Genomic DNA, 12,855 nt, shown 5'->3' with positions numbered 1-12,855 from the left:
GCACGTGCGGGGACATGAGGAGGGCGGACTCGGCCTGGGAAGTGGGCGGGCGGCTGGTGCTGCCAGTTAGCACTACCCAGCCGAGGCAGAAAAGCTGACTGTCCAGGGGTCTGCGTCTCGGCAGGTGAAGGATCCCCGAGTTCAAATCCCGCCCTTGCTGACTTTTGCCAGGCTGTGAAGGTGTTCGGCGTCTCCACGTGAAAAGCAGAGACTACCCAGGGCGCAAACGGCTGGAGGAGCTGTGGGTCTGCGCCCATCCCAGAGCCTCTGGCTCTCACTAGCCCGAGGGGAGACAGGCGGGAGGCAGAGTGGAGGCAGGGGCAGGGCGCGGGTTCTGCAGCCTCGTCTGGGGACGTGGGTGGAAGGTGATGTGTCAGTGGATTTTCAAGCCCACACCAGAGCCATGTGTGCCAGCTCCGGAGTTTGCACTCAGGGCTTGGTGCCTGAGAGTGGCTCATTTTACCTGTTCAGATTGCGCTAGTCTGGCTATTTGCTAACAAGACAGAAAAGCTAGAAGAAACCATGCGTGTTTGGTCCTGACCCACGCAGGCTTCTGGGAAGCCACCTGGGCCTACCAGCTGCCTCGGGAGGGAGAGGAGGCCCAGCGGGGCGACCCTGTGTGTGGTCAGCCAGAGCTGGGCAGACCCTCACAGAGCAGCAGGCCGTGCCTTCCTGGGCCACACCATGTGTCTCAGGACACTGAATAACAGTGACTAGAAGAGCCACTGAGATCCTTCCAGAATGTTCTGTCCTGCCCCCACTCTGCAGACACAGCCGTCCTTGAGAGCCAGGACAGCTGCATCCCACCCTACATGCTAAATATCCACGATAAGCCAGATGCCGGTGGCTCACGCCTGTCATCCCAGCCACTCAGGAGGCTGAGCCCTTAAGATCAATAGGTTCAAAGCCAGCCTGGGCAGGAAAGTCTGTGAGACTCTGACCTCCAATGAACCACCCAAAAGCCAGAAGTGGAGGTGTGGCTCCTCAGGGACAACACCCAGCCCTGAGTTCAAGTTCTAATACTGGCATGCATGCGCTCACACGTGCACACACAGGAGTACAGGAGTTGCCACTGTACCCATGGTCTCCAGGACTGCTCCTGCCCCCATCCTATGGTCCCTGCACTGGTTGGCAGCCAGGGTTGGCTGGCACTGTGCCGTCATGGTGGGCAGCGTGGTGTAGCAAGCCCGTTCACTCCCATGGCGCTGGAAGCAAGGTGGCAGGGTGCCATAGTCTCTCAAGACCTAAGACCCTCCACTGGGCCCTGCCTGCTGGAGGCCGAGCTGGGCAGAGCCTCTAACACTGGCCTTCTTGGGGGCTGTTCAGAGCCTAAGCTGTCTGCTCCCAGGACCCGGGAGAGAAGTGAGCAGTGGCACCCTGCATCCTGAAGGCGTTCTGCGGCCCAGATGAGTCCAGATCTTGGCAGGGCGCCCTGTGTCCCAGCGGCAGCAGCCCCGCCCTCGCCGCGGCCCAGGCCTCTCTCCCAGTGTGGACTTGTGCCAGGTGCCCATTTCTTCATGTGGCAAGAGGTGGGCGGAGCAACTTCCCCTTCTGTGGCCTCCAGCCCACAGGTGTGGGTGCTTGGATCCATTCCACCTAATTTTAGCGAGGGAAGCCTTCTCTCCCAAAGTCTGGACTTCCCTGGAAGACAAGGGGATGCAGGCCCCACGCAGGGCCCCCCTTCCTGGAAGCCGAGGCCCACGGGGATGCATGGCCCCAGGGGCCTGGTTCCCTCAGTGAAATCCGGAGAAGGCTGGGTGAGGAAGGAGACGGTGAGGAAGCCCCAGGAAACAGCCGGGGCTGCGGCCGGCGGCGCCCCTCCCCCCGCAGCACACACGCCAGTGTCACCAACAGGAGGAGGGCGTCGGCCATGGGTGGGCGTCTTCACCGGAGAGCCTTCCGGATCTTTCTGTCCTGCTCCCACATGGATACATTGCTACAGCCAGATCCCAGTAGGATCTGCAATTCACCCCGTCTATTTCTCAATACGATTCTAAGCTGTGGGGAGAACACATGGGAAAATGGCCAAGGGGGTACTGGAGCCAGCGCCCACCAGAGCCAGGACGCCCAGACCCAGCGGAGCATGGACGGCCTTCACACTCGCTTCTGCTGAGCGGAGGGTGGGGGCTGGCGAAGCTCCTCGTTATCCCCCTCCCCCGCTCCCCCTCCCCTCCCCTTCCCCTCCTCCCTCCTGTCTGCAACTCCACTTGCTGCTAATCCCTGCCACCAGGGATGGTTTCGGCACTGCGGAGCCACGCAACACCCAACACCTGGTGGGGAAAGTGTGGCAGGATCAAGACCGGGCAGGCCGGCCCAGGGCGGGAGGCCACACAGGTGTGTCTGTGTGCGTGAGAGGAGGCAGGGCTTGGCAAGCCCCGCGGGGGGGCAGAGCCAGCTCGGTCCCACGCAGGAGCGCGCCCCACCTGGCGCCTGCTGGGCTCTGGGGGTTCCGCCGAGCCCGGGGCCTTGGTGCTCAGGTGGCCGGGGGCGGGCTGCCGATGGTCAGCCCTGTGCCGGGACCGTCATGTGTGGCACAGCAATGGCCGTGACAACCAGTCCAGTGTTGGAACGGAGAAAGCACCGGTGTCCAGGCGGCTGTGCGGCTGGGGTTCCTTAGGGTTCCGTGTGTGTGCTGTCCCAGCACACCTCACGGCTGAGGTCCGGTGGCGAACTCGCGGACACGATGCACGTCCAGACCTCTTCTCATGACTGGCCGCTCCCACGTGGGCTTCCTGGGCCGCTCTGTGGGGCTTGTGTATGTGCCGAGTCCAGGTTGGGTTGGGTGCCCGAGACTGGAGGCTGAGGCTGGAGGCCGGGCCTCCAGTCAGGCCCGCCAGCGGCTGGGGCTCCCCTCCGGCCACCCCAGCCACCCAAGAAGAGCAGAGTACAGGCCTGCGGCCCATGCTGGGCTGGCCGATCACCAACTCCTCATCTTAGCTCTGCCTATTTGCCAGGACCCAGCACGGGGCCCGTGCTCCAGGCCCACTGAACCCCGGGACGTTCCCGGCCGCCCTAGGGCTTCTGCCCCCCAGGGAGGGGTGCAACTGCATGTGATGCGGACAACCGGTGCCTTGGGTCACTGACTCGAGGGACGACAGAGCCTCTGTCCCCTCGGGGGACCCACACCCGGCTCCTGGCTGGCCCCGGGGGGAGGGGGTCGGGTGCCAGGCAGCCACCATGAGGCTGAGGAACAGGGCATCGAGGGCAGCTCGCTTTATTTTAGCTTACTTGAAGGAGCTAGCATGACAAGATCTCTCTCACTCAATAAAGAAGATGCTGCCACACTGTGCGGCTGTGGAGCTCAGTCCCGGCCGGCCACCTGCCCCGGCCGCCCCTCAGTCCAGGTCATCCAGGTCCTGCTGAGCTTTCCATTCCAGCTGCAGAACCTGGGGAGAGAAGCCGTGAGAACCAGCTCCACCAAAGCTCAACTGCCCAAAGACACAACGGCAGCCAGGCACGGCGGCTCACACCTGCAATCCTAGCTACTCAAGAGGCTGAGAACTGAGGATCGCGGTTCAGAGCTGGCCCAGATAGGAAAATCTGTGAAACTCTTAGCTCCAATTAACCACCAAAGAGCTGCTAGTGGAGCTGTGGCCAGCCTTGGGGCCGACGCATAGAAGTCACGAGGAGAACAGAGCGTCAGTGAGGACAGGAGGGAAACTGGGTCAATCCAGGATGAATGCTTTTTCCCTCAAGACCAGGACTTGAACTCAGGGTCTGGCCCTTTCTCTCCCAGGCTGGTGGTCTACCACCTGAGCCTCACCTTTGGTCCACCATGATGCGTATTTGGAGCCATTGCGCTGAACAGCATAAAACCTACATACAATTTTGTGTGTGAGTGTGCCAGAACTGGGACTTGAACTCGAGGCCTTAGAAGGCTGGTAGTACTCTACCACCTGAGTCACAGCTCCACTTAACGGCTTTTTGGTGGTTCACTGGAGATAAGTCTTATGGACTTTCCTGCCTGGGCTGGCTTTGAACCACAGCCCTCAGACCTCAGCCTCCGGAGGAGCTGGGATCACAGGTGTGAGCCGCTGTCGTCCAGTAGTTCAACTTTTATCAACCGAAATAACTAGACCTCGGTGCAGAGCCTGCGATGCACGGGTCCCTTGGCAAAGGAGCGATACACCCAACGCCGTGGACACGAGCTCTCCTCCCCGGGGAGGCAGGCCTGCATGGGCGCGGCGGCAGCCTACCTGGGTGTCGATCCTCTGGAACTGCCACGGCCAGGCCGCGTTGTACAGGAAGGGCCGCAGGTCAAACCTGTTGTCATCAGGGCTGTAGTTTTCTGCGTGGTAGGCGGGCGTGAGCGTGGTCATCTTGTGTCTGTTCATGGAGTACTTGGAGAAAAACCTCTTCACCTTTTCAGCCACCTGGTATGTGTGTGGGGGGGACACATGGGGCCTCAAGATGGCAGGCCCGCAAAGTCCTGAAGTGGGATTCTTGTGTGTGTGTGTGCTGGCACTGGGGCTTGAACTCAGTGCCTCACATTCTCTCTTGGCTTTTCCACTCAAGGCTGGGACTCTACCACTTGAGGGCACCTCCACTTTCAGCCTTTTGCTGGTTAATTGGAGATAAGAGTCTCAAGGACTTTCCTGATGGAGCTGGCTTTGAACTGAGATCCTCAGATCTCAGCCTCCTGAGCAGCCAGGATGACAGGTGGGAGGGAGTCACCAGTGCCAGGCTGAGGCTGGATTCTTTCTCGGGGTGAATCCTGCTAATGCACAGCCCCACTCAGGCTCCTCCAGCACAGGGACAGAACGGACACAGGCCAAGCTCAGGACTGCAGAGGCCCTGGCTCCCCCCCACCCCCGCCCGGGGCCACAGGTCACTTTGTGGGGCAGGCCCAGCAAGACTGGGGACCAGAAGTAAAGGTAACGGACCCTAAGGTCATGTTCCATTTCTCGGAGTCAGTGTGCCGTTCCAAGCATGCCAGGACACGCTGGCAGCTCTCGCGCGGGTGGCTCTGCCCGTGGCCGTCTCCCAGGCCTCACCTGTCTGGGGGTGCAGGTGTTGGTCCACATGTTGAGAAGCTTGCAAAACATGCTGTAGGGCCCGGCTTTGGCTGTCTTCCTGAGCCTCCCGAAGATGGACAGCTCCACATAGGTCAGACCCATGTCCTCCTGCGAGCGGGGGAGATGAGGATCACGCTGGCACAGGGTGGCTAGGAGCTCGGCTCGGGGGAGAAGATCAGAGTCCTGGGAGGGGAGGCTTTCCTCCCGGGCTCAGGGCAGAGGCCCAGCCCCAGTTCCCAGCACCATCACATGAGGCGTGAGTTGGTGTTCGGGGCCAAGGGCTGTGGGGAGCAGCATGGCCCACTCACGGGCGTTTTCCTGGCCTGTTGAACGGGACCTCTGCAGGGGCTGGTAAATGAAGGACCTTAAGATCCCATGACTGTGGCTGGCAGGGAGAAGGTAATCAGGAAGCGTCAGAGAGCAAAGGAGAACCGGAGGGCAAGCGGGACAGAGGCGGGAGGGAGGGGCGTGGCCCCAGATGTGGACACTGAGCCTCTGGGAGCTGGGGAGGCAGGCAGCGCCCCTCTAAAGTCCCCGAGAGCATCCGGCCCTGGCCACCAGGACCATGGGGGACACGGTCCCCTGGTTCCGGCCTGGATTACGGTGTGTGACAATGGCTTTGGAGGGGGTGCCCCACACCACAGGGGGCCACAGGGACACCCCTCGTTGTCCTAAGTAAGGGGCTGCTCGGGGAGGAGGGAACAGGCTCGCAAGTCTGCACGCTGAGCCCACGTGAACCATACTCAGAAAACCCAACTCCACCTAGGGACCATGTGAGCACTCCCTTGAGCAGGGCTCAAGTGCCACCTCCCTGGGCCTGTCCCCACCTCATCCACACCACCTCCAGCCCTATCCACTGTGTCCCCTAGGCTGGAGGGTTTTTCTTTTTTTGTTGTTGGTCACGGGTCTTGAACTCTGGGCCTAGACACTGTCTCTGAGCTCTTCAGCTGAAGGCTAGCACTCTACCACTTGAGCCACAGCACCACTTCTGGTTTTCTGGTAATTCACTGGAGATTAGCGTCTTACAGATGTTCCTGCCAGGGCTGGCTTTGAACTGCGATCCTCAGATCTCAGCCTCCCGAATAGCTAGGGTGACAGGCGTGAGCCACCGGCACCTGGCTACTAGGCTGGTTTTGTCTCCAGGACCCAGGCACCCAGGGCCTTGTGGTCATGTCCTCTGTCTGTCCCTTCCCAGCGTTCGCGTCCTGTCTGTCTCCTTCCCTGTGGTTTTCTCTGTCTATTCCCTTCAGGTGACTCCCATCACTGAGCCCATACAGTCCCCAGCCCTTGACAGCAGCTTCTGCAGCTTCATTTGCATAAAGTATTCATTTTCAGGTGTAAATTTCTTTTCTTTTCTTTCTTTTTTTTTTGGTGCTTTGGTGCCAGTCTTGGAGCTAGAACTCAGGGACTGGGTGCTGTCTCTGAGCTTTTTTGGTTAAGGCTAGCATTCTACCATTTCTGACTTTTTGTTTATTAATTAGAGATAAGAGTATCACAGACTTTCCTTCCTTGGACTGGCTTTGAACCGCGATCCTCAGATCTCTGCCTCCTGAGTAGCTGGGATGACAGGCGTGAGCCTCCAGCACTGGCATAATCCTCTAGTTTGTCCTTCTCATGCTTAGCTTTCTTGCTGATGGCTGGTGCTCTACTGCTCGAGGAGTGGTGGCCAAGACCAGTCTTTGAGGTAGCACCGTCCAGTCAGCTGAGGGCCTCAGATATGGGTGGGCACCACAGCCCGGGGCTGGAGTTCCACATCAGCCTCCCTGAGTGCCCAGCTCACAGGTGACCTAAGCAACTTCTCTGCCTCCACAGCCATTCGGGCCAAGTCTCCAAACAATTCCCTCATCCATCAATCTATGCATGTGTGTATGCAAGCATGCATGTATGTGTATATCTATCTACATATATGTGCATGCATGTATATGTGTATCTACGTATATATGCATACATGTAGATATGTATCTTTCTACATATGTACGTGTGTACTATGCATGTATGTTTCTATTTTTCTATCTCCCTCTCCCTATCATCTACACACATCTATGGTTCCTCTCAGGAGGGCCCTGATGGATACAGGTATAAACTGTCTCAGGAGGAAATGTGAGCAGACTTTCAACAAAAGAGTTTTATTAATAATGAAGATACTGAGAAGTAAAATGTCCAGACCAGATAGCTTCCCAATATGCCTATCAAAAATTTCTTCACCAACTCTTCCAAAAACCAGAAAAGCAGGAAATACTGCCTAACTCTTTCTTTGGGGCCAGTATTTCTCTGAAACCAAACCTGACATCAAAAGAGAAGGAAACTACAGAAAAAAATATCCCTTATGAGTAGACATAGAAGTTTTCAGTGGCAACATTGAGTGACTACGTCATAACCAAGATGGATTTTCCCCAGGAATGCAAGGTTGGCTTAATATCAGAATGTTACTGAAATTTGGTAATGTTCAGTACCCTTTTATGACTTGAAAACAAACTAAAACTAGAAATACAAGGGAACTTCATCAGTATGATAAGAAAGCAATTATGTACAATCCGCAGCTAACACCCTACTTAATGGGCCTTATCTCCTAAGTCAGGAATAAGACAAGGAAGTCCACTCTCTCTTTGTCTATTCATGGCTGTACTGCAGCTCTAGCTAGGGATGAGAGAATGAAGCACAAGGTCTTTGTAATGGGAAAGGAGATGTCAAATTTTCTGCATGTGAAGACAGCATGACTTTATAAGACCTCAATATGCTTACTGAGAAGCTACTGGAACTAACAAAGGACCTCAGAAACATGGGACACGAGATCAATACACAAGAATAATTGCCCAAAACAAACTCGAGAAACTATTCAATTTATACTGGTATCAAAAAGTGTAAAATGCTTTGAAATAAGCTTTTAAGTAGAAACATATCTGAGAACTAGAAAACATGTTTGAAATGCAAAAAGTTAACTTAATGGGAAGAAGCTCCATGCTGGTGGATCAGAAGACATAATACTGTCAAGACAAGATATGCTAACTGATCGACAGGTTCAAAGTAATCCTTATCACCTTCCTAGCCAGAGGGTTTTATTTTGTTCTCCTGAAACTGACAAAGGGATCTCAAAATTAATAGAATTCAAAGATCCCAGAGTTGCCAAAATAATTTCAAAAACAAGAACATGCACACTTCCTAACTTCAGATCTTATTACAAAGCTACAACACGAAGAGTGAATGGCATGAGGGTGAAAACACAGATCGATGGAGTAGAATCCAGAGTCCAAGAGTCACCTCCTCCCCGCCACTTACTTAGAGTCAACAGACTTCAGTTAGATTGTCAAGACAGTTCAATGGGATACACAATCATCCTACATAAATAACTCAGTGAGATCACAGAGCTAAAACTCTCGGAAGAGAAGATAGCAGCAAGTTTCTGGGAACCCAACAGGTGGGAGAGTCTAAAACGAGCTCCCCCAGCTTCCACTGAGCTGACACTACAGCTGGCTTAAGAGTCAAAGGTCAGCGTGACCTGGATGAAGAGTGAGTCTTCCCTGAGAAGCCTCTACCCCTGCAGGAGCCCTGCGCTTCCCTGCTTTCCAGCCTTGCTCTCCCCCCAGCCATCTCCTCACCCGCTTCTGATGCCCCAGCATGGAGGCTGACTCCAAGGGTCACAGGCCAGTCAAGACACTGACACGCGTGAGCCCCAGGCCGAGGTCCAGAGCCCAGAAGGACCTTTGTCCCCAGATGGTTCCGAGGGACAGAAGGAGGCCAGTAAGTCACCAGCCCTGCCACCCAGGGAGCCGCTGTTACCTCATCTGTCTGGGACACCTGTCCGTTGGCCAAGGGTTCCAGCTCTGCAGTGGCCGGCGCTGACAGAATGCTGTGGTCAATACACAGACCAGTCACTATGGCTGCAAACACACATGGAGCCTTCACAAAAGACCCCGCCATGCCAGGTCACCCAGACACCACTGGCAGAGCCACACAGAGCCTCGTTTTGCTGGGACCCTGGGCAGGTGGTGCGACATTGCCAGGGCTTCAGCACCTGAAGGACGATGGCCAGCGGTGGAGGCCCTGCAGAGTCCCCTCGGCACACTGCTGCCCAGGGTCAGGTGACTCTCGGGGGAGGGGGAGCATCCCAAGAATCGCAGGACCCTTTGGGGCTTACCCTGGCTCTGCCCACCTAGCAGACTGACACACCTGCCATGACAACTAACTGTCTCCATAAAGTGCCAATGTCCCTGGGCACGCGCTGCCTATGGACAGCCAGGACAAGACGTCCCAGTTCCAAGAACGATACACAAAAACCCAGGTGGGCACCTGGTGCCTGTGATCCAACAACAGAACTGTCCTGCTTGGTACCACAGAGCCCCCTCCTGCCTAACAGCTGGTGGCAGGACAGGGGGAGGGGCCACTGCTGCCCCTCTAGAGCAGAGCAGGCCGTGGAGCTGCCCGCAGAAGGGGTCCTGCTCAAGGGGTCTTGTGTGTCAGAGGGGGCCAGGACTGCATCCACCCAGCAACAGGGAGCTACAGGAGGTGGCTGAGCTGGCACACCTGGTCCTGGCTGTGCGAGGAGAGGGCTGCACAGCTCAGGAGTGCATGCCCACTCACCCCTGCCCAGCCTGGCGTGTGCACTCGCCCCTGCACAGCCTGCCTGGCATGTGCCCACTCACCCCTGCCCAGCTTGGCGTGTGCACTCGCCCCTGCACAGCCTGCCTGGCATGTGCCCACTCACCCCTGCTCAGCTTGGTGCGTGCACTCACCCCTGCCCAGCCCGCCTGGCACATGCCCACTCACCCCTGCACAGCATGGTGCATGCCCACTCACCCCTGTACAGCCTGGCATGTGCCCACTCACCCCTGCCCAGCCCAGTGTATGCACTCACCCCAGCCCAGCCTGGCACGTGCACTCACCCCTGCACAGCCTGGCGTGTGTACTCACCCCTGCAGAACCTGGCACATGCCCACTCACCACTCACCCCTGCCCAGCCCGGTGCGTGCCCACTCACCCCTGCCCAGCCCAGTGCATGCACTCACCCCTGCCCAGCCCAGTGCATGCACTCACCCCTGCACAGCCCGGCACATGCCCACTCACCCCTGCCCAGCCCGGCGCGTGCCCACTCACCCCTGCCCAGCCCGGCGCGTGCCCACTCACCCCTGCCCAGCCCAGTGCATGCATTCACCCCTGCCCAGCCCAGTGCATGCACTCACCCCTGCCCAGCCCAGTGCATGCACTCACCCCTGCCCAGCCCGGCGCGTGCCCACTCACCCCTGCCCAGCCCGGCGCATGCACTCACCCCTGCCCAGCCCGGCGCGTGCCCACTCACCCCTGCCCAGCCCGGCGCGTGCCCACTCACCCCTGCCCAGCCCGGCGCGTGCCCACTCACCCCTGCCCAGCCCGGCGCGTGCCCACTCACCCCTGCCCAGCCCGGTGCATGCACTCACCCCTGCCCAGCCCAGTGCATGCACTCACCCCTGCCCAGCCCGGTGCATGCACTCACCCCTGCCCAGCCCGGCGCGTGCCCACTCACCCCTGCCCAGCCCGGCGCGTGCCCACTCACCCCTGCCCAGCCCAGTGCATGCACTCACCCCTGCCCAGCCCGGCGCGTGCCCACTCACCCCTGCAGGGCAGGAAGCTGGAAGCGCTCCATGCAGAATTGGACAAAGGCTCTCAGGTCTGTCTTGCTGACCCCGCCAATGGGGTTGATGTCTGCGCTGGAGCAGTCATACTTGGTCAAGTAGCCAAGGAGGCTGCAGGGGCGAGAGTTCAAGGTTTCCCAGGGCCTGACGAGGCCTCAACTCCTGCCAGCACTGGGTGTTGGAGAACTTGCTTCCTGCACGAGTCCAGAGGCCTGGCAAGCTCCAGGGTCCCAGGGAAGCTGCAAGGCTGGGGAAGGCTGCCGAGGGGCTGGGCACACCAGGGAGGTGCTGGGGCCAGGGACCCCTGGGAGGCACCAGCACCCAGCCGGGAGCTGCAGTCTGGGAGGTCAGGGCTAGGCGCCCGAGAGGAGGGGCGGCCACAGGCACCTGTGCTGGCCATGGCGGCAATGCAGCGCCGAGTCAGAGGCTCTGTGACCTCGCGTGCAAAGGAGCAGGGGCTGGGTGATGGTGCTGGGCTACAGGGGCCATGGGTCCCCCGAGGGGACACAGCTGGGAGAGAAGAGGCTGGGGCTGACCCTGAGCACAAGCAGGGGCTCCACGTCCGGAGAACGGGAGGACGCCCGAAGCTCAGCCCTGGCCGTGAGATGGCAGGGCAGGGCCGGCACAGCCGTCGGCTCCAGCGGTGTGGCCACAAGACAGCCCTTGCTGTCACCCACCACACCTGCCAGCACAAGACAGGCCCGGGAGGTCCCTCCCAGCCGGGTCCACTGCCGTGGCTCAAGCACACACCACGTTGTGCGGATGGAGGCTTACTGCCCACAGCACGGGCGCTAAATGCAAGTGCGGGCAAATCTGCCTGCCTCGCCATGGCATCGACTCCCACAGGTCGCCAGCCTCCCCCCCCCCACACAGGGCTGGACACCTGGAGCGATGCCCGGGGTGCGGGGCTCATTCCTCAGCCCCTCCCACAGGACGGGGCTGCTCCCAGTCACCTCAGGGACACTGGTGAGACCGTGGCCTGGCTTCCTGTCCACAGACGGTGGCTGCCAGCAGTCACCCACCACTGCCGCCTCTAAGGAGCCTCAAGGACAACGGCCCCAGAGAACTACACCCCCCCTCTTCCTACTGCGCATGTGCAGGGGACTGCGCACAACCCAGGACTCGCTCCTCTGCCAGGCAGGTTCCGGCTGGCATCAGGCACGGGCCTTTCCACCCTCTCCCAAATGACCAGAAGTTTTGCAGTGCCCCAGCTGTCTGGCCTTGTTCTCCACCCTCAGCCCATCTTCCCTTTACCCGAACAACCAAAACCACAGCGCAGCCACAAGCAGCTGAGAACCACTGATACTGCGCCCTACACAGACCTTTGTTCTCTGGTTACTTCTGAGATAGGGTGGGGCAAAGGACTGGGTGAATGGATGGGTAGATGGATGAATGAGTAGGTGGGTGAGTGAATGGATGGATGAACGAGTGCGTGGGTAAGGTGAATGGATGGGTGGATAGATGGCTGGTGGATAGATGTGTGGGTGGATGGATGGATGGGTGGCAGATGGATGAAGGATGCATGGGTGGGTAACGGATGGATGGATAGATAGATAGGCAGATGGATGGATGGAAACACTGGTAAATGACACTAACAGATGAATGAAGGACACAATTTATCATGAACAGTGATGACAGCGGTAACAAGTTCCCCGAAACCTCTCCAGAACTGAGCTATTAGTCAACCATGTCCAACCTGGGGTTGTGTCTTTAAAATATGCCCTCTGGCTGCAGATCTTCGTCTATTTAAGTATTTTGCTCCTATCTGAAGCGCGCTGCCTGTAGCAGGCCTGTGTCACGCAGTCCATCTCCTCTCTCTGCCTTTCAAAAAAGAAATGAGTGGCCTGATGCCAGGGGCTCACGCCTGTAATCCTGGCTACTCAGGAGGCTGAGACGAGGACTGAGGTTTGAAGCCAGCTGGGGTAGAAAGTCCACGAAACTTCTCTCTGATACACTAACTAGCACAAGCCAGAAGTGGAAGAGCAGCCAGCCTTGAGTAAAAGCTAAAGGAGCGCGCCTGGACTAAGACTGCTGTGAGATGCCGGGCGCTGGTGGCTCACGCCTGTAATCCTAGCTACTTAGGAGGCTGAGATCTGAGGATCGCAGTTCAAAGCCAGCCTGGGCAGGAGAGACTATGAGACTCCTATCTCCAATAAACCACCAGAAAACCGGAAGTGGCGCTGTAGCTCAAGTGGTAGAGCGCTCGCCTTGAGCTGAAGAGCTGAGGGACAGCG

General features: G+C 58.2%; 2 protein-coding genes across 4 annotated transcripts in view; one reads left to right on the top strand and one right to left on the bottom strand.

The window, feature by feature from the left end:
• Positions 1-12,855, top strand: part of Dhcr7 (7-dehydrocholesterol reductase) — a 365,017-nt gene that overhangs the window by 308,576 nt on the left and 43,586 nt on the right. The gene's annotated exons all lie outside the window — the stretch shown is intronic.
• The window catches only part of Nadsyn1 (NAD synthetase 1), a 35,457-nt gene continuing 25,800 nt past the window's right edge, over positions 3,199-12,855 (bottom strand). For 2 of the 3 annotated variants that reach the window (XM_042672580.1, XM_042672582.1), the window contains 5 exons: positions 10,601-10,732; positions 8,793-8,862; positions 4,995-5,123; positions 4,197-4,373; positions 3,199-3,386 (listed from right to left, as the gene is read on the bottom strand). In XM_042672580.1, coding sequence (XP_042528514.1) covers positions 3,336-3,386; positions 4,197-4,373; positions 4,995-5,123; positions 8,793-8,862; positions 10,601-10,732 — 559 coding nt within the window. In that variant the 3' untranslated portion in view covers positions 3,199-3,335. Of the gene's footprint in view, positions 3,387-4,196; positions 4,374-4,994; positions 5,124-8,792; positions 8,863-10,600; positions 10,733-12,855 lie in introns of those variants that run through there. The other variant, XM_042672581.1, reaches the window with a different exon arrangement.

Source organism: Dipodomys spectabilis, unplaced genomic scaffold (genome assembly GCF_019054845.1).
Source record: "Dipodomys spectabilis isolate Male_0828 unplaced genomic scaffold, ASM1905484v1 ptg000728l, whole genome shotgun sequence".
Classification (NCBI taxonomy): domain Eukaryota; kingdom Metazoa; phylum Chordata; class Mammalia; order Rodentia; family Heteromyidae; genus Dipodomys; species Dipodomys spectabilis.
This window is presented reverse-complemented; position numbering and strand designations above follow the sequence as displayed.